The 21,536-nt window shown below is 49.1% G+C and overlaps 1 protein-coding gene across 9 annotated transcripts in view; it reads right to left on the bottom strand.

Moving 5' to 3' along the window:
* ppfibp2b (PPFIA binding protein 2b) overlaps window positions 1-21,536 on the bottom strand; it is a 474,628-nt gene that overhangs the window by 232,884 nt on the left and 220,208 nt on the right. For all 9 annotated transcript variants that reach the window (XM_086008336.1, XM_086008341.1, XM_086008339.1 and 6 more), the window contains exon 3: window positions 11,724-11,938. In XM_086008336.1, coding sequence (XP_085864462.1) covers window positions 11,724-11,938 — 215 coding nt within the window. The remainder of the gene's footprint in view (window positions 1-11,723; window positions 11,939-21,536) is intronic.

Genomic DNA, 21,536 nt, shown 5'->3' with positions numbered 1-21,536 from the left:
AAAATCTGTCTTGCGCCCCAGTTTTAGAAGACAGACTTCTCAGTTTGAGTAAGTGTATCCAGTGGCAGCTCATCTCCCTGTATATCAAAGGCATTTTATTAAATAAAAACATCTGGCATCCAATGAAGGACCTTTAAGCAAAAACAGCTGTATGGATCATCACACACACACAGACAGACACACGTCAACCGAACGCAGCCCGCTGGCTCCCCTTAGGTCGAAAGAAAAATTTTAAAGAGTAAAACCGATCATTAAACAGAGAGCGAGTGCGAGAGAGAGAGAGAGAGAGAAGAAATCTCGCTCCTGATCTCCTCTGGGACTTACCCCTCACGAGATGGAGATTTCAATGCTCGCATTGTTCCTGGTGGGACTAAGCTGGAGCTAGGTTGGAACTAAGGAGTAAAACAGGAAGTAATTGCACCAGTCGGACGGATTGCGTTGGCTTTATACAGCTTCCAACTGTTCCCTCCCTGTCTGAAAACTGCTGCTTGTGAAGGCTGCTACCAGCAGCGCACCTCAATCTTAAAAGGCAACGCTTGCTAAACTCTTTTCATTTGTTCAGGAAGAAAAGGAAAAAAATCAATTTTTATTTTGAATATAAATAGAATCATACAGAATCTTACAGCACAGAAGGAGGCCATTCGGCCCATCGTGCCTGTGCCGGCTCTTTGAAAGAGCTCTCCGATTAGTCCCACTCCCCCCTGCTCTTTCCTCACAGCCCTGCAAATTTTTCCCCTTCAAGTATTTATCCAATTCCCTTTTGAAAATTACTATTGAATCTGCTTCCACCGCCCTTTCAGCCAGCGCGTTCCAGATCACAACAACTCACTGCGTAAAAAACATTCTCCTCATCTTCTCTCTGGTTCTTTCACCAATGATCTTAAACCGTCTCTGCCCAAAGGAGAACAATCCCAGCTTCTCCAGTCTCTCCACTTAACTGAAGTCCCTCCTCCCTGGTACCATTCCAGTAAATCTCCTCCGCACCCTCTCCAAGGTCTTGACATCCTTCCTAAAGTGAGGTGCCCAGAATTGGACACAATACTCCAGCTGGGGCAGAACAATAACAACTTGTATTTGTATAGCATCTTTAACGTAGTAAAACGTCCCACGGCGCTTCATAGGAGTATTTTAAGACAAAATATTTGACACCGATCCACATAAGGATAAATTAGGGCAGGTGACCAAAAGCTTGTGATTTATAAATCACTCGTAAACAGCGATTTATAAAAGATTAGCATAACTTCCTTCCTTTTGTACTCTATGGGCAGGATTTTCATTGGGCCGTGGAGGCGGGATTGGAGGTGTGTGGGGGGTTAAAATCTCGAAATCGGGGGGCACGAACCCATCCCGCCCCCAACCCGCCTCCATGCCAGTTTCAAAGGAGGCGGGTACCCGACCCGCACTGGGAGCCGCCTCCCCGAGGCGGGAAGGGGATTAGTGCCAATTAACTACCTGTTAACAGGTAGTTAACAGGCAGTTTTTAGCCTAATCCCTATTTTCATTCTTGAAGTGTGGGATTCCGGACGGCTCCAAACCACGCCAAGTTAGCGAGGCGGGCCGTCGGGCTGAAGGGCTTGGAGGGGTCGAGATGTCAGTGTTCAGGTGAGTGATGGGTGCATGAGTGCAGAGGTAAGTGTGTTTGGTGTGTTTAAAGTGTTTAAAAGAAGTTTTACTTACCTTTACAGCCTTCCTTCCTTCAGGTCTCGGGAGTCCCTCATCTCACCGGCACAGGAAGCAGAATGGCCGCGAGCTGTCAAAATCTGCAGCATTCAGCTTTCTGTTCCGGAGAGATCTCTAAATCATCCTGAGAGTACAGATTGTCAGTGTTTGACAGCTTCAAACAGCTGTGAAACGCTGATATTTCATCTGTCAAAAGGTCTTGACAGATGAAATATCAATCTGTGCCGGGTGGCCCTTAATTGGCCTGCTGAGCCCACTGGACGGGCTCAACAAGGTCAATCAAGTCAAAATCCCGTGGGTTGGCCACAACTCGATGGAGGCGGGACTACAACCCTGAAAGTTGTAGTCCCGCCTCCTACCCGCCTCCTCAATGAAAATCCAGCCCTACGCCTCTATTTATAAAACCCAGGATCCCGTATGCTCTTTTTTTTTTTTAAACAGCCTTCTCAACTTGTCCTGTCACCCAGAAAATTAAATCCTTGACTTTAGTCTATACATTGCCTTGTTGCAAACATTGATGTTTTGCTATAAACTACGGTTTTAATTGCAGTACGGCAGTGAAACTCTAACGTCCCGCGCGCGTTCTGCTCCCGCTTTACGCGCGTCGCCATATTGGTAAAGGCGGTTTGGCAGGCATCCTCGGTGGGCTCCTTACATGTACAAATGGGGGGCCTGTTTTAAGCCACCTTTGCAAAAATGAATTTGAATTGAGCAGAGCAGAAACCTCTCGAGCTTCCTAAGTGCGTTCCTGTGGAGACAGGAGGAGGAGGAGGAGGAGTCTCGCTGACTCCACAGTCCGTGCGATTGAGCTTCCCTCCTGCTGCCGCTCCAACTCTTTCCCTCCCCACCCCTCCCCCACTCCTGGGACTGATCTTCCGGCTACTGCCGGTGAGGCAAACTCTCCAGGCCAGCCTCCCACCTTCTACCCTCCGTAACCTTGAGCTCATCCAAAACTCTGCTGCCCCGTGTCCTAACTCACACCCAGTCCTGTTCACCCATCACCCCCTGTGCTCACTGCCCCGTGTCCTAACTCACACCGAGTCCCGTTCACCCATCACCCCGTGCTCACTGACCCGTGTCCTAACTCACACCCAGTCCTGTTCACCCATCACCCCCTGTGCTCACTGCCCCATGTCCTAACTCACACCGAGTCCCGTTCACCCATCACCCCGTGCTCACTGCCCCGTGTCCTAACTCACACCCAGTCCCGTTCACCCATCACCCCCTGTGCTCACTGCCCCGTGTCCTAACTCACACCCAGTCCCGTTCACCCATCACCCCCTGTGCTCACTGCCCCGTGTCCTAACTCACACCCAGTCCCGTTCACCCATCACCCCCTGTGCTCACTGCCCCGTGTCCTAACTCACACCCAGTCCCGTTCACCCATCACCCCCTGTGCTCGCTGCCCCGTGTCCTAACTCACACTCAGTCCCGTTCACCCATCACCCCCTGTGCTCACTGCCCCGTGTCCTAACTCACACCTAGTCCCGTTCACCCATCACCCCCTGTGCTCACTGCCCCGTGTCCTAACTCACACTCAGTCCCGTTCACCCATCACCCCCCGTGCTCACTGCCCCGTGTCCTAACTCACACCCAGTCCCGTTCACCCATCACCCCCTGTGCTCACTGCCCCGTGTCCTAACTCACACCCAGTCCCGTTCACCCATCACCCCCTGTGCTCACTGCCCCGTGTCCTAACTCACACCCAGTCCCGTTCACCCATCACCCCCTGTGCTCACTGCCCCGTGTCCTAACTCACACCCAGTCCCGTTCACCCATCACCCCGTGCTCACTGCCCCGTGTCCTAACTCACACCTAGTCCCGTTCACCCATCACCCCCTGTGCTCACTGCCCCGTGTCCTAACTCACACCCAGTCCCGTTCACCCATCACCCCCCGTGCTCACTGCCCCGTGTCCTAACTCACACCCAGTCCCGCTCACCCATCACCCCCTGTGCTCACTGCCCCGTGCCCTAACTCACACCCAGTCCCGTTCACCCATCACCCCCTGTGCTCACTGCCCCGTGTCCTAACTCACACCCAGTCCCGTTCACCCATCACCCCCTGTGCTCACTGCCCCGTGTCCTAACTCACACCGAGTCCCGTTCACCCATCACCCCCTGTGCTCACTGCCCCGTGTCCTAACTCACACCCAGTCCCGTTCACCCATCACCCCCTGTGCTCACTGCCCCGTGTCCTAACTCACACCCAGTCCCGTTCACCCATCACCCCCTGTGCTCACTGCCCCGTGTCCTAACTCACACCCAGTCCCGTTCACCCATCACCCCCTGTGCTCACTGCCCCGTGTCCTAACTCACACCCAGTCCCGTTCACCCATCACCCCCTGTGCTCACTGCCCCGTGTCCTAACTCACACCCAGTCTCGTTCACCCATCACCCCCTGTGCTCACTGCCCCGTGTCCTAACTCACACCCAGTCCCGTTCACCCATCACCCCCTGTGCTCACTGCCCCGTGTCCTAACTCACACCGAGTCCCGTTCACCCATCACCCCCTGTGCTCACTGACCTACATTGGCTCCTGGTCCAGCAACGCCTCGATTTTAAAATTCCCATCTTGGTTTTCAAATCCCTCCACGGCCTCCTCGCCCCCTCCCTACCTCTGTAACCTCCTCCAGCCCCACAACCCTCCGAGATCTCTGCGCTCCTCCAACTCTGGCCTCTTGCGCATCCCCGATTTTAATTGCTCCACCATTAGTGGCCGTGCTTTCAGCTGCCTGGGCCCCAAGCTCTGGAATTCCCTCCCTAAACCTCTCCGCCTCTCTCTCCTCCTTTAAGGCACTCCTTAAAACCGACCTCTTTGATCCAGCTTTTGGTCACCTGTCCTAATATCTCCTTATGTGACTCGGTGTCAAATTCTTGTCTGATAATCGCTCCTGTGAAGCGCTCTGGAGACGTTTCACTATGTTAACGGCGCGGTATAAATACAAGCTGTTGTTGTAAGCGGCTTGACTTTCATTTTAGTAAAATGCGCAGGCTGCCCGCGGAGGCATGAGGGGCCCCAGCAACTCCCGCTCCAAACAATGTTATTGAGGTCCAACGCCTAATCTCAGGCCAGCCTCGGGCCTCTCGGTTAGGGCCATGGCTGTTGGGAGCGCCGCAGGCTGTAGAGACCAAAAACAGGGGGCCACAGCCAATTTTCCAAAGTCTTCAAGGAGGAAAGAGGAAAAAGTGGGCGAAGAAAAAAAAATAAAATCCAACGGATGTGCTAAGTGTTTTTTTTCTGAGGTTGCGGTTGAGGCATATTTATAGAAAAGAAGAAGAACTTGCATTTATATAGCGCCTTTCACGACCACCGGACGTCTCAAAGTACTTTACAGCCAATGAAGTACTGTTGGAGTGGAGTCACTGTTGTAATGCAAAGCACAGAAGGTGCTTCACTCTCCATCTGGTCCGTGCTGTCTCTGACATGGGATTGATAAAGAGCAAACATTCGGAGTTTTGTTCCATTCTCGGCTCTGACATCCCTCACCCCAGCAAACACACGACTTACCATTAAATCGAAAAGGTATGCAACATATTTAACATCGACTGGAGTTTGGCAGCAAGGTTACACGAGGTTGTGCTGCAAAGCAATTGAACTCGGCGAAGGTTGCGAAACCGAGACGCTTGCTCACACCATTATGGAAAGCCAGATGTAATCGGACCCCAGGGGGGCTGAAGGGTAAACACGAGTGTGGTAGAAATGAACAGGCAAAATAAACAGAGTTACAGAACCGGCCAGATCCCGGGCTTTGCACTTCTTGGATGTAGTTAACCGTTTGTTGAACAAATTGGAAATAAAAGAATCTCCAAACCCTATAACGGTAGGTGTTGCCAACCCTGGTTGGACGTATTGCCGGAGGTTTCATCGCGTGACCTCTCACCGCTAACCGCCCCCCCACCCCCACCCCACACTCGCCCGCCATTGGTTGCCCGGCATGTCCATGCTCACGGAGCCCCGCCTCTCCACACCAAGGGTAGAGTTACCCAATCGGATGATTCTGGACGGTCAAACGGCCAATTTTTCCGTCTCCAATATTATTACGACTAATAAATAAAAGTGCTCAAAATAAATCAAAAGAAGATACACATTTGTTTTAAAAGGCCCCGCTGGTTATCCTCCCGGGTCTTGCTCGCTCCCACGTCCCGGAGATTAGTCTTTAACTCCTGGAGTCAGCCGTGGCTCAGTGGGCAGCGCTCTCGCCTTTGAGTCAGAAGGTCACGGGTTCATAGTCCCCACTCCAGAGATTCGAGCCCATAATCCAGGCTCACACTCCCAGTGCAGTGCTGAGGGAGTGCTGCACTGTCGGAGGTGCTGTCTTTCGGATGAGGCGTTAAACCGAGGCCCCGTCTGCTCTCAATGAACGTAAAAGATTCCACGGCACTATTTCAAAGAAGAGCAGGGGAGTTCTCCCCTGTGTCCTGATCAACATTTATCCCTCAATCAACATCATTAGAACAGATTTTATCTGGTAATTTATCAAAGAATAGTTACAGCACAGAAGGAGACCATTCGACCCGTCAAGCCCGTGCCAGCTCTCTGCAAGAGCACTTCAGTGAGTCCCGCCCTTTCCCCGGAGCCCTGCAATTTTTTTTCCTTCAGGTACTTATCCAGCTCCCTTTTGAAAGCCGTGGTTGAATCTGCCTCCACCACCCTTCCAGATCATAACCACTCGCTGTGTAAAAAAGTTTTTCCTCATGACATCTTTGGATTTCTGCCAATCACCTTAAATCTGTGTCCTCTGGTTCTCGACCCTTCCGCCAATGGGAACAGTTTCTCTCTATCTACTCTGTCCAGACCCCTCATGATTTTGAACACCTCTATCAAATATCCTCTCAACCTTCTCTGCTCTAAGGAGAACAACCCCAACCTTGCTGTTTGTGGGAGCTTGCTGTGCGCAAATTGGCTGCCGTGTTTCCTACATTACAACAGTGACTACACTTCAAAAAGTGCTTCATTGACTGCAAAGTGCTTTGGGGCGTCTGGTGGTCGTGAAAGGCACGATATAAAGTCTTTCGTTCTTTCTCTGGAGACTCCAGGCCAAACCTGAAGGGTGGCCAACAGTATTTAACAGCAAAGATTAGCTCCTTTACGAATAGAGGACTCATATAAAACAACAATTGTATAATATGGCTTGACTGTAACACCCTCCTTGCGCAGCACTCAGAGGCTTTGTTCATGGAAACTGTCAGTGGATAATGAATTACAAGACTCGAAGGTTGGATTTGTACGAGACTCTTTGGGAATCCACATCAGGGCTTAAAGCTGCTTGAGGTCAACCAAAGCTCTGCTGCCCGGTGTCCTAACTCACACCCAGTCCCGTTCACCCATCACCCCCTGTGCTCACTGCCCCGTGTCCTAACTCACACCCAGTCCCGTTCACCCATCACCCCCTGTGCTCACTGCCCCGTGTCCTAACTCACGCCCAGTCCCGTTCACCCATCACCCCCTGTGCTCACTGCCCCGTGTCCTAACTCGCACCAAGTCCTGTTCACCCATCACCCCCTGTGCTCACTGCCCTGTGTCCTAACTCACACCCAGTCCCGTTCACCCATCACCCACTGTGCTCACTGCCCCGTGTCCTAACTCACACCCAGTCCCGTTCACCATCACCCCCTGTGCTCACTGCCCCGTGTCCTAACTCACACCCAGTCCCGTTCACCCATCACCCCGTGTTCACTGCCCCGTGTCCTAACTCACGCCCAGTCCCGTTCACCCATCACCCCCTGTGCTCACTGCCCCGTGTCCTAACTCACACCCAGTCCCGTTCACCCATCACCCCCTGTGCTCTCTGCCCCGTGTCCTAACTCACGCCCAGTCCCATTCACCCATCACCCCCTGTTCTCACTGCCCCGTGTCCTGACTCACACCCAGTCCCGTTCACCCATCACCCCCTGTGCTCACTGCCCCGTGTCCTAACTCACACCCAGTCCCGTTCACCCATCACCCCCTGTGCTCACTGCCCCGTGTCCTAACTCGCACCCAGTCCCGTTCACCCATCACCCCCTGTGCTCACTGCCCCGTGTCCTAGCTCGCACCAAGTCCCATTCACCCATCACCCCCTGTGCTCACTGACCTACATTGGCTCCCAGTGTGGCCCCGATTTAAGAATTCTCATCCTTGTGTTCAAATCCCTCCATGACCTTGCCCCCTCCCTATCTCTGTAATCTCCTCCAGCCCTACAAGCCTTTGAGATCTCCAATTCTGGCCTCTTGCGCATCCCCAATTTTAATCGCTCACCATTGGCGGCCGTGCCTTCTGTTGCCTGGGCCCGAATTCTGGAATTCCCTCCCTGAACCTCTCCGCCTCTCTCTCCTCCTTTAAGACGCTCCTTAAAACCTACCTCTTTGACCAAGCTTTTGGTCACCCACCCTAATATCTCCTCATGTGGCTCCTCTGAAGGGCCTTGGGACGTTTTACTATGTTAAAAGGCGCTCTATAAATACAAGCTGTTGTTTTATATTGTCCGGATTTCAACTGAGATTCCAAGAGACCAATATCCAGGAGCTGGAGCGCACCAATTACATCCTTTGATCCGGTGTGACGTCTGAAACCTGTGGAAAAACCAGGAGCCAGACTTATCAGAGTAAATGCCAGGAGTTTGCTCACGGACCCTTGGCTTCTGACCTCCGAATGATCTCAAGGTAATGTAAGAACAGCTTTTGGGAGCGAATCTTCAATCCGATGCTGCCAGGAGCGACTCCTGTACTTCTGGGATACGCAAGCTGGGATTTTCCATCCAGTACTGAGGGAGCGCTGCACTGCCGGAGGGGCAGTGCTGAGGGAGCGCTGCACTGTCAGAGGGGCAGTACTGAGGGAGCGCTGCACTGTCAGAGGGGCAGTACTGAGGGAGCGCCGCACTGCCGGAGGGGCAGTGCTGAGGGAGCGCCACACTGCCGGAGGGGCAGTACTGAGGGAGCGCCGCACTGCCGGAGGGGCAGTAATGAGGGAGTGCCGCACTGCCGGAGGAGCAGTACTGAGGGAATGCTGCACTGTCGGAGGGTCAGTACTGAGGGAGTGCCGCACTGCCAGAGGGGCAGTACTGAGGGAGTGCTGCACTGCCGGAGGCGCCATCTCTCGGATGAGACGTTAAACCGAGGCCCCGTCTGCTCTCTCAGGTGGACGTAAAAAATCCCACGGGCACTATTTCGAAGAAGAGCAGGGGAGCTCTCCCCTGTGTCCTGGGGCCAATAATTATCCCTCAATCAACATCAATAAAAAACAGATGATCTGGTCATTATCACATTGCTGTTTGTGGGAGCTTGTGGCTGCTACATTTCCTACATTGCAACAGTGACTACACTCCAAAAGTATTTCATTGGCTGTAAAGCGCTTTGGGACGTCCTGAGGTTGTGAAAGGCGCTATAGAAATGCAAGTTATTTTTTTTCTTTCTTCCTTCATACCACGGAGAGCCAAAGAACACGGGTAAAGTTTCAATCAATGTTCTGTCCAACTTGCAAGCATCTCAAGTTGCCAATAGTGTAGGCAATTAGTGTTCTGATTTAAGATCCAGCCAATTTGTAAACAGCACTACAATCTAAACTTCCAGGAGTGCGTGGGTGTTTGAGCAGGGTCCCTGCCGGCATGTTGATGGTTGGAGGGCTCCCCCCGCAGATAGTTTGAAACGTTACTGGTGGACGAAAGCAAGATCGATCTTGTATTTATAGAGAGGCCCCTCACCATCTTGGGACGTCCCAAAGTGTTTCAGAGCTGATTGATGTTTGTGGTGTTGAATTGTTGTAATGTATATATAAATACAGGTGGTGGTTGTTGTTGTTGTAGGAGCATGTGGCAGCCAGTTTGCGCACAGCAAGGTCCCACATTCAACATTCAGATAAACTACCCGATAATGTTTTAGCAATAAAACAGAGAATGCCGGAAATATTCAGCAGGTCAGAAGAGAGAAACAGAGTTAACGACCTAGGTCTGGTCTGATGAAAGGCCATCGGCCTGAAACGTTGGGACAGGATTTTCATTGGGCCGTGGAGTCGGGTTTGGAGGCGTGTGGGGGGTTAAAATCCCAAACTCGGGGGGCACGAACCCATCCCGCCCCCAACCCGCCTCTATGCCAGTTTCAAAGGAGGCGGGTACCCGACCCGCACTGGGACCCGCCTCCCCGAGGCGGGAAGGGGATTAGTGCCAATTAACTGCCTGTTAACAGGTAGTTAACAGGCAGTTTTTAGCCTAATCCCTATTTTTAATGTTGAAGTGTGGGATTCCCGACGGCTCCAAACCACGCCAAGTTAGAGGAGGCGGACCGTCGGGATGAAGGGTTTGGAGGGGTCGAGATGTCCGGTGTTCAGGTGAGTGATGGATGCATGAGTGCAGAGGTAAGTGTGTTTGGTCTGTGTAAAGTGTTTAAAGAAGTTCTACTAACCTTTACAGCCTTCCTTCCTTCAGGTTTTGGGAGTCCCTCATCTCACCGGCACAGAAAGCAGAATGGCCGCCAGCTGTCAAAATCTGCAGCCTCTGCTTTCTGTTCCGGGGAGATCTCTAAATCATCCTGAGAGGAAGCGATTAAGCTGGAGTACAGATTGTCAGTGTTTGACAGCTTCAAAGAGCTGTGAAACGCTGATATTTCATCTGTCAAAAGGTCCTGACAGATGAAATTTCAATCTGTGACGTCACCTGTTGCCGGGTGGCCCTTAATTGGCCTGCTGAGCCCTCTGGGCGGGCTCAACAAGGTCAATCAAGTCAAAATTGCGTGGGTTGGCCAAAACCCGAAAGTTGTAGTCCCGCCTCCTACCCGACTCCTCAATGAAAATCCAGCCCATTAACTCTGTTTCTCTTTCCACAGATGCTGCCTGATCTGCTGAGTGCCCCCAGCATTTTCTGTTTTATTTCAGATTTCCAGCACCTGCAGTATTTTGCCTTAATAAGAACATAAGAAGTAGGAGCAGGAGTAGGCCATACGGCCCCTCGGGCCTGCTCCGCCATTCAATAGGATCATGGCTGATCTGAATCTAGACTCACGTCCACTTCCCTGCCCTCGCCCCGTAACCCCTAATTCCCTTATCTGCTAGGAAAATGTCTATCTCCATTTTAAATTTATTTAATGTTGCAGCTTCCACAGCTCTCTGGGGTAGCAAATTCCATAGATTTACTACCCTCTGAGTGAAGAAGATTCTCCTCATCTCAGTTTTGAAAGGGCAGCCCCTTATTCTAAGATTATGCCCCCTAGTTCTAGTCTCACCCATCAGTGGAAACATCCTCCCCGCATCCATGCGATCAAGCCCCCTCACAATCTTTCTGTTTCGATAAGATCGCCTCTCATTCTTCTGAACTCCAATGAGTAGAGTCCCAACCTACTCAACCTTTCCTCATACGTCAACCCCCTCATCTCCGGAATCAACCGAGTGAACCTTCTCTGAACCGCCTCGAGAGCAAGTATATCTTTTCTTAAATATGGAAACCAAAACTGCACGCAGTATTCCAGGTGTGGCCTCACCAATACCCTGTATAACTGCAGCAAGACTTCCCTGTTTTTATACTCCATCCCCCTTGCAATAAAAGCCAAGATTCCATTGGCCTTCCTGATCACCTGCTGCACCTGCATACTAACTTTTTGTGTTTCATGCACCAGGACCCCCAGATCCCTTTGTACTGTAGCACTTTGCAGTTTCTCTCCATTTAGATAATAACTTGCTCTTTGATTTTTTCTGCCAAAGTGCATAACCTCACACTAATGTTTTAGTGATCTTGGGCGAGGGATAAACATTGGGCCCAGGACAACGGGGATAACTCCCCTGCTCTTCTTCCAAATAGTGCACCCGAGAGAGCAGAAGCGACCTGGGTTTAACGTCCCATCCGACAGTGCAGTGCTCCCTCAGCACTGCACTGGGATTGTCAGCCTGGATTATGGGCCAACATCTCTGGAGTGGAACTTGAACCCACGACCTTCTGACTCAGAGGCGAGAGCGAGAGAGCGAGCTGCCCATTGAGCCACGGTCGATGCTAAAGGCAAGAGACCATCTCTGCTATAATACCACGAGGTGCTTTTTAAGCCAAATACTCTGTCTCAATGTTACTCTTCATGTACTTACAGAGAAATGATCCAGCCAGTTAGCCACGGTTTGCACTGTAGTCGCAGGGATCTGACTCCGCACTTCCTCTTTCTCCTGTTCACTTCCCAACATTTCCAATCCAATCCGCAATTCTTCCACAAGCTGCAATATCTGCAGTGACCTCAGATAGGAGGGTGGGATAGGCGAGGCGATATCGAAGATCCCATTCGAGTATTCCACGGCAGCCTTGGAACCTACGAGAACAAAGCAAACAAATGCCTTTACGTTAGAATACCGAGTCACTAGTTACCCTTTCAAATCAGAAGGCAAAACATGTAGCTCGTAGGCTCGGGGACACAGCTACCAATTGTGAAAGAGAATGGTTCAGGTTTTTTTTTTTTAAATTAATCATTCATGGGATGTGGGCATCGCTGGCAAGGCCGGCATCTTACTGCCCATCCCTAATTGCCCTCGAGAAGGTGGTGGTGAGCCGCCTTCTTGAACCGCTGCAGTCCGTGTGGTGAAGGTGCTCCCACAGTGCTGTTAGGGAGGGAGTTCCAGGATTTTGACCCAGCGATGATGAAGGAACGGCCGATGTATTTCCAAGTTAGGATAGTGTGTGACTTGGAGGGGAACTTGGAGGTGCTGATGGGTTTGTGTCAGTTGTGAACAGATTTGTAATTCATTGTAAACCATTTAGGACTGAGATGAGGAGAAATTTCTTCACTCAGAGGGTGGTGAATCTTTGGAATTCTCTACCCCAGAGGGCTGTGGAGGCTCAGTCGTTGAGTATATTCAAGGCTGAGATCAGGCGGGAAAGTGGAGATGAGGTGGAAGATCAGCCATGATCTTATTGAATGGCGGAGCAGGCTCGAAGGGCCGTACGGCCAACTCCTGCTCCTAATTCTTAAATCATGACCTGCAGACTGTTTAAGACACCTTGGAAGGCTTCTCACAGATTGGCACAGATGAGCGAGACCACTCGATGGGGAAGAGCATCGGCACATCACAAGGGTAATAGCTGATGGAGGTTTCATTAGATGGGGGGCTGCTTCTGCTCCCCCCAGCTCCATCCCTAATGGAGAGGTCAGGTGATCAACGTTGCAGAAACCAGAAGGAAATAAATAAATTCCCTGTCTGATTTATTTTAAGAACATTTAGTTGTGATTTGTTGGGGACAGGAGTAGGCCATTCGCCCCTCAAACCTGCTCCGCCATTCTTCTAGATCATTCTACACCTCAACTACATTCACCTGCTTTAGCTCCGTGTCCCTCGATACCCTAACCCAACAAAAATCTAGCGATCTCAGTCTTGAAAGCTCCAATTGACCTCCTGCATCCACAAAGGGTGGACAAAGGGTTTGACCCGAAACGTTGACTCTATTTTCTCTCCACGGATGTTGCCTGGCCTGCTGAGTTTTTCCAGCATTTTCTGTTGTTATCCTGCATCCACAGTCTTTTTGGGCGGAGAGTTCCAGATTTCCACTGCCCTTTGTGTAAAAAAGTGCTTCCTGACATCACTCCTGAATGGACTGGGCTCTAATAAGATTACGTCACCCTTGTTCTGGATTCCACCACCAGAGGAAGTAGTTTCTCCGTATCTCCCCAATCAGCTCCCTTTTATCATTTTAAACACCTCGATCAGATCGCCCCTCAACCTTCTAAACTCAAGGGAACACCAGCCTAGCCTATGAAATCTGCCCTAATAATTTAACCCTTTACGTCCCAGCAGTATCATTCTGGTGCCAATACATCCTTCCCAAGGTGCGGTGCCCAGAACTGAACGCAGTGCTGTTGCTGTTGTGGCACCGAATTTTCAGGTGTGACAGAGAGCTGGATATATCTATGAGTAGATCACATGTGGCCTTGTAAAGAAAGACTTGCATTTCTCCAGCGCCTGTCATGACCACCGGACGTCCCAAAGCGCTTCACAGCCAATGAAGTACTTTTTGAAGTGTAGTCACTGTTGTAATTTGGGAAACGCGGCAGCCAATTTACACACAGCAAGCTCCAACAAACGGCAATGTGATAATGACCAGGTAACTTGTTTTAGTGATGTTGATTGAGGGATAAATAGTGGCCAGGAAACCCGGTAGAACTCACCTGCTCTTCTTCGAAATGGTGCCGTGGGATCTTTTACATCCACCTGAGAGAAACATAGAAGATAGGAGCAGGAGTAGGCCATTTGGCCCTTCGAGCCTGCTCCGCCATTCAATGTGATCAATGTGAGCAGACGGGGCCTCGGTTTAACATCTCATCTGAAAGACGGCACCTCCGACAGTGCAGCACTCCCTCAGCACTGCTTTATTTTGTTATGAAAACGTTGCATTTTAGTAGCTCGGGGTTTATGTTATTATAATAAATTTATCCCTGATGTAGAAATGGAATTTTAAGATGTGTGTCACAGCGAGGGAGCGGACAACAGACATAACTGTCTCAAATCTGTCTGGGATTTTATACTGTGATTTTTTTAGATAATAAGAGCATCAGTAATAAAACAAACTTGAAATGGATGCAGTAATTATATCAATGAAATATGCAATTAAAACCAAGATTAACATTTTTAATCATGACATTAATAACGATTATTTATTTTAATTGCTTGACAACTGTAATTTATTTATATATACACACACACTCAGATACATGTAGCATATATATAGTATTTAAAATATATATATGTATGAACGAGAGCGAGAGAAAGAAAGAAAGAGACAGAGACACACACACAGAGCCAGAGATAGAGAGAGAGAGAGAGAGACACACACACACTGTTTGGGTGGCGGGGGGGGGGGGGGGGGGGTGCAAAGAGAGAGAATGAGAGACAGAGAGAGACAAAGATAGACAGAGAGAGAGACAGAGAGACAAAGAGAAACAGACCGAGCGATCCAGAGAGAGAAACAGAGAGACAGACAGACAGAGAGACAGACTGGGAGAGAGGCAGAGAGATCCAGAGAGAGAGGAAGACAGCGAGAGAGGAAGACAGAGAGAGAGAGAGAGAGAGAGAGAGAGAGAGAGAGAGAGAGAACAAGAGACAGAGAGTGAGACAGAGACAGAGAGAGACAGAGAGATCCAGAGACAAAGGGAGAGAGACAGAGACAAAGAGAGAGAGACAGAGAGACAGAGAGAGAGAGAGACAGAGAGAGAGTGAGACAGCGAGACAGAGAGCGAGACTGAGACAGAGAGAGGCAGAGCGAGAGACAGAGAGAGAGAGGTTTTTTTTGCAGGCATCAAAATATAATTCCATGAGATGCAAGTACTGTGTCTGTACGATGTACTGTGTACGGGTTTACTCTCAGGGTCAGTGTGATAGGGAGCTGTTAGCAGTGACTTGTACAGGACTGCACAGATTTCCCGAGAAACTGGGGCAGGTCTGTACCAATCGGCCACTGGTACACACAGGCTGTCACCCGGCCTGCACACAGGCTGCACTGTCACCCAGAAAGGCCTCTCCGTTCTCGCAGCACCTGGGCTCCATGCCAACAATCCGTATCTTCAGCTTTTGACACCTGCAGACCATGAAGACGTCACTCTGTCAGCTGCACTGAGAAGGCACGGCCAGCGTGTCAGTGAGTAATTGTTGTTGTGCATAAAATGATTACATCGAATTTACAGCACAGACATAGGCCATTCGGCCCATCTGATCCGTGCTGGTGTTTATGCTACACACCAGCCTCCTCCCACCCCTCTTCATCTCACCCTAGCAACATATCCTTCTATTCCTTTCTCCCTCATGTGTTTATCCAGCTTCCCCTTAAATGCATCTATACTATTTGCCTCAACCACTCCCTGTGGTAGCAAGCATCAAGCAATTAGGAAGGTAAATGTTATGTTGGCCTTTATTGCGAGGGGGTTGGAGTATAAGAGTAAGGAAGTCTTGCTACAATTGTACAGGGCCTTGGTGAGACCACACCTGGAGTACTGTGCACAGTTTTGATCTCCGTACCTAAGGAGGATATACTTGCCTTGGAGGCGGTTCAACAAAGGTTCACTACTGGCTTGATTCCTGGGATGAGAGATTGAGTAGATTGGGCTGATACTCTCTGGAGTTTAGAAGAATGAGAGGTGATCTCATTGAAACATACAAGATTCTGAGAGGGATTGACAGGGTAGATGCTGAGAGGTTGTTTCCCCCTGGCTGGAGTCTAGAACTCGGGGGCACAGTCTCAGGAGAAGGGGTCGGCCATTTAAGACTGAGATGAGGAGGAATTTTTTCACTCAGAGGGTTGTGAATCTTTGGAATTCTCTATCCCAAAGGGCTGTGGATGCTGAGTCGTTGAGTATATTCAAGGCTGAGAGCTAGATTTTTAGACTCTAGAGGAATCGAGGGATATGGGGATCAGGTGGGAAAGTGGAGATGAGGTAGAAGATCAGCCATGGTCTTATTGAATGGAGGAGCAGGCTCGAGGGGCCGTATGGCCGACTGCTGCTCCTGTTTCTTATGTTATGTTCCACATTCTCACCACTCTCCGGGTAAAGAAGTTTCTCCTGAATTCCCTATTGGATTTATTAGTGACCCTATCAAACCCCCTCATAATCTTGAAGACCTCTACCAGCTCACCCCCCCAGCCTTCTCTTTTCTAGAGAAAAGAGCCCCAACCTGTTCACTCTTTCAATGATTACATTGAATTATTGGCAGAAAGTGAAAGTATCGCAATTAGTAATGGAGAATCTGCCTTCGGAAACGAAGAGAGTCCCTCAGAAAGAGCTAATGAAAGTATATCATTATTGGCACGGGATGAAGCAGACCGTACTTCAGCTGGTTGTAGTTTAGATGCTCAACAAAATCAGTGGCAACTAAGAATTATTTCATATTTTGGCACAATGCCCATCGACACAAAGAGACAGTAATAAAATTGTCCAATCCAATTTACAGCAGTATTGAGAGGTTAGCACGGAAACCAGTATTTAAACAACAGACTACGTGTGTTAGAAGGAATGTTCCGAAAGACAACACAGCATTGAACATGGAACTCTAACCGTTGGCATATCGGTGGCTTTCCTTAAATTTCTTCTCAGGGCAGAGGGTGACAACAACAACAACAACAACTTGCATTTATACAGTGCCTTTAATGTAATAAAATGCCCCAAGGCGCAGCACAGGAGTGATTATCAGACAGAATTTGACACCGGGCTACATATGGAGATATTAGGGCAGGTGACCAAAAGCTTGGTCAAAGAGGTAGCACATGGGATTGGGGGTAATATACTGGCATGGATTGAAAATTGGTTAACAGGCAGGAAACAGAGAGTAGGAATAAATGGGTCTTTTTCAGGGTGGCAGGCGGTGACTACTTGGGTAACGCAGGGGTCAGTGCTTGGGCCCCAGCTATTCACAATATATATCAATGATTTGGATGAGGGAACCAAATGTAATATTTCCAAGTTTGCTGACGACACGAAACTAGGTGGGATTGTGAGTTGTGAGGAGGATGCAAAGAGGCTTCAAGGGATTTAGACAAGTTGAGTGAGTGGGCAAATACATGGCAGATGCAGTATAACGTGGATAAATGTGAAGTTATCCACTTCGGTAGGAAAAACAGAAAGGCAGAGTTTTATTTAAATGGTGAGAGATTGGGAAATGTTGATGTACAAAGGGACCTGGGTGTCCGTGTACACCAGTCACTAAAAGCAAACATGCAGGTGCAGCAAGCAGTTAGGAAGGCAAATGGTATGTTGGCCTTCATTGCAAGAGGATTTGAGTACAGGAGCAAGGATGTCTTACTACAGTTATACAGGGCCTTGGTGAGACCACACCTGGAGTACTGTGTGCAATTTTGGTCTCCTTACCTAAGAAAGGATATACTTGCCATAGAGGGAGTTCAGCGAAGGTTCACCAGACTGATTCCTGGGATGGCAGGACTGTCGTATGAGGAGAGAGTGGGTCGACTAGGCCTGTATTCACTGGAGTTTAGAAAAATGAGAGGGGATCTCATTGAAACGTATAAAATTCTGACAGGGCTAGACAGACTGGATGCAGGGAGGATGTTTCCCCCGGCTGGGGGTCTAGAACAAGGGGTCACAGTCTCAGGATACGGGGTAGGACATTTAGGACTGAGATGAGGTGAAATTTCTTCACTCAGAGGGTGGTGAACCTGTGGAATTCTCTACCACAGAAGGCTGTGGAGCCCAAGTCACTGAATATATTTAAGAAGGAGATAGATAGATTTCTAGACACAAAAGGCATCAAGGGGTATGGGGAGAGAGCGGGAATATGGTATTGAGATAGAGGATCAGCCATGATCATATTGAATGGCGGAGCAGGCTCAAAGGGCCGAATGGCCTACTCCTGCTCCTATTTTTCTATGTTTCTATGTTTTAAGGAGCATCTTAAAGAATCATAGAATAGTATAGCAGAGAAGGACAAGGACAGAGTTGGACCGGAAATAAAGGTTCTAAATTGGGGGAAGGCCGATTTTAATATGATAAGGCAGGATCTGGCAAAAGTGGACTGGGATCAGCTACTTGTAGGAAAATCCACATCAGAGCAGTGGGAGTCTTTCAGAAAGGAAATAGAGAGAGAGTACAACGCCAACATGTTCCCGTAAAGGTCAAGGGTGGGACTAACAAACCCATGGAACCCTGGATGTCAAGGGATATACAAGAATGGATTAGGGAAAAAAGGGAGGCTTTTGGCAGATACAAAGGACTAAAAACAGTGGAAGCCCTAGAGGAGTATAGAAAGTGCAGTGGGGTCCTTAAAAACGAAATTAGGAGAGCAAAGAGGGGGCATGAAAAAACACTGGTGGGCAAAATAATGGAAAATCCCAAGGTGTTTCATAACTATATTAAGGGCAAGAGGATAACCAGGGAATGAGTAGGGCCCATTAGGGACCAAAGTGGTAATCTGCGTGTAGAGTCGGAAGATGTAGGTGAGGTTTTAAATGAATATTTTGCATCTGTGTTCACTATGGAGAAGGATGATGTAGGCATAGAAATCGGGCAGGGGGATTGTGATATACTTGAACAAATTAGTATTGAGAGGGAGGAGGTACTAACGGTTTTAGCGGGCTTAAAAGTGGATAAATCCCCAGGCCCTGATGGGATGTATTCCAGGCTGCTGTGTGAGGCAAGGGAGGAGATTGCAGGGGCTCTGACACAAATTTTCAGAACCTCTCTGGCCACAGGGGAGGTGCCAGAGGACTGGAGAACAGCTAACGTGGTACCATTGTTCAAGAAGGGTAGTAGGGATAAACCAGGGAATTTTAGACCAGTGAGCCTAACATCAGTGATAGGGAAATTATTGGGAAAAATTCTGAGGGACAGAATTAATCTCCACTTGGAGAGGCAGGGATTAATCAGGGATAGTCAGCATGGCTCTGTCAGGGGGAAATCATGTCTGACCAATTTGATTGAATTTTTCGAGAGGGTGACTAGGTGTGTGGATGAGGGTAGTGCAGTTGATGTAGTCTACATGGACTTCAGTAAGGCATTTGACAAAGTTCCGCATGGGAGACTGGTCAAGAAGGTAAGAGCCCATGGGATCTAGGGCATAGAAACATAGGAACATAGAAGATAGCAGCAGGAGTAGGCCATTCGGCCCCTCGAGCCTGCTCCGCCATTCGATGAGATCATGGCTGATCATCCAAACTCAGTACCCCGTGCCTGCCTTCTCCCCATATCCCTTGATACCTTTAGCTCTGAGAAATATATCTAACACCTTCTTGAATATATTTAAAGACTTGGCCTTAACCGCCTTCTGTGGTAGAGAATTCCACAGGTTCACCACTCTCTGGGTGAAGAAATTCTTCCTCATCTCTGTCCTAAATGGCTTACCCCTTATCCTTAGACTATGACCCCTGGTTCTGGACTCTCCGACCATCGGGAACATTCTACCTGCATCTAGTTTGTCCAGACCTGTCAGAATTTTATAAGTTTCGATGAGATCCCCTCTCATTCTTCTAAACTCCAGCGAGTATAAGCCCAATCGACCCAATCTCTCCTCATACGTCATTCCTGCCATCCCAGGGATCAGCCTTGTGAATCTTCGCTGAACTCCTTCCATGGCAAGAACATCCTTCCTCAGATAAGGTGACCAAAACTGCACACAGTACTCAAGGTGTGGTCTCACCAAGGCCCTGTACAACTGCAGCAGGACATCCTTGCTCCTGTACTCAAACCCTTTTGCTATGAAGGCCAACATACCATTTGCCTTCTTCACCGCCTGCTGCACCTGCATGCTTACCTTCAGCGACTGGTGCACAAGGACACCCAGGTCTCGTTGCACTTCCCCTTCTCCCAATCTATTGCCATTCAGATAATAGTCTGCCTTTCTGTTTATGACACCAAAGTGGATAACCTCGCATTTATCCACGTTATACTGCATCTGCCACGCTTCTGCCCAATCACCCAACCTGTCCAAATCACCCTGGAGTTTCTCGGTATCCTCCGTGCAGCACACACGCCCACCCAGCTTTGTGTCATCTGCAAACTTGGAGATATTACATCTAGTTCCCTTGTCTAGATCATTAATGTATATTGTGAATAGCTGGGGTCCAAGGACTGATCCCTGCGGTACCCCACTAGTCACTGCCTGCCACTCGGAAAAAGACCCGTTAATTCCTACTCTCTGCTTTCTGTCCGCCAACCAGTTCTCTATCCAAGTCAATACCTTGCCCCCAATCCCATGTGCCTTAACTTTACACGCTAATCTCTTATGCGGGACCTTATCGAAAGCCTTTTGAAAGTCCAAATACACCACATCTACTGGTTCTCCCTTATCTATTTTCCCAGTTACATCCTCAAAAAATTCCAGTAGATTAGTCAAGCACGATTTACCTTTTGTAAATCCATGTTGACTTTGTCCGATCCTGTCACTGTTTTCCAAGTGCTCAGCTATTACATCCTTTATAATGGACTCTAGCATTTTCCCCACTACCGATGTCAGGCTTACCGGTCTGTAATTCCCCGCTTTCTCTCTACCACCCTTTTTGAATAGTGGGGTAACATTAGCTACCCTCCAATCTATGGGTACAGTTCCAGATTCCAGCGAATTTTGGAAGATGATCAGCAATGCATCTACTATTTCTAGGGCCAATTCCTTAAGTACCCTAGGATGTAGATTATCAGGCCCTGGGGATTTATCGGCCTTCAATCCCATCAATTTCCCCAACACCATTTCCCTACAAATACTGATTTCTATCAGTTCCTCCCTCTCATCAGACCCTATGCTCTCCAACATCTCTGGGAGGTTATTTGTGTCCTCCTTTGTGAAGACAGAACCAAAATATGCATTTAATTGGTCTGCCATTCCTTTGTTCCCCATTATAACTTCCCCTGCAATTTGGCAGGAGGCAGAGGGTGATGGTTGAAGGTTGTTTTTGTGACAAGAAATTGATCCAAAATTGGCTTAGTGGCAGGAGGCAGAGGGTGATGGTTGAAGGTTGTTTTTGTGACTAGAAGCCTGTGTCCAGTGGTGTACCGCAGGGATGGGTGCTGGGTCCTTTGCTGTTTGTAGTGTACATTAATGATTTAGATATGAATGTAGGCAGTATGATCAGTAAGTTCGCAGGTGACACGAAAATTGGTGGAGTGGTAAATAGCGAGGAGGGGAGCCTCAGGCTACAGGACGATATAGACGGGATAACTAGATGGGCAGAACAGTGGCAAATGGAATTCAATGGAGGCCGGTGTCGGGAGCAGCAGGAGAGCGGCGTTACAGTGAGTATTTAAATTCACTTTCGCTGGCTTTTTTCAGAGGCTGACCAATCTCGCAGACTGGTGGCGGCGTTCCAGACCCGGCGTTCCAGAGCCATGGCACGATTCAAAAAGTGACGCAGGCAAGAGGAAGCAGCTGATTGGGTGAATACGTCCAGGTGAGTATTTATACTACTCTATAGTTTGACAGTTAAGG

Source organism: Somniosus microcephalus, chromosome 15 (genome assembly GCF_052327205.1).
Source record: "Somniosus microcephalus isolate GS21.2 chromosome 15, FLI_Smic_1.0, whole genome shotgun sequence".
Classification (NCBI taxonomy): Eukaryota; Metazoa; Chordata; class Chondrichthyes; order Squaliformes; family Somniosidae; genus Somniosus; species Somniosus microcephalus.
The sequence above is the reverse complement of the archived record's forward strand: the minus strand, read 5'-3'. Positions and strand labels throughout refer to the sequence as shown.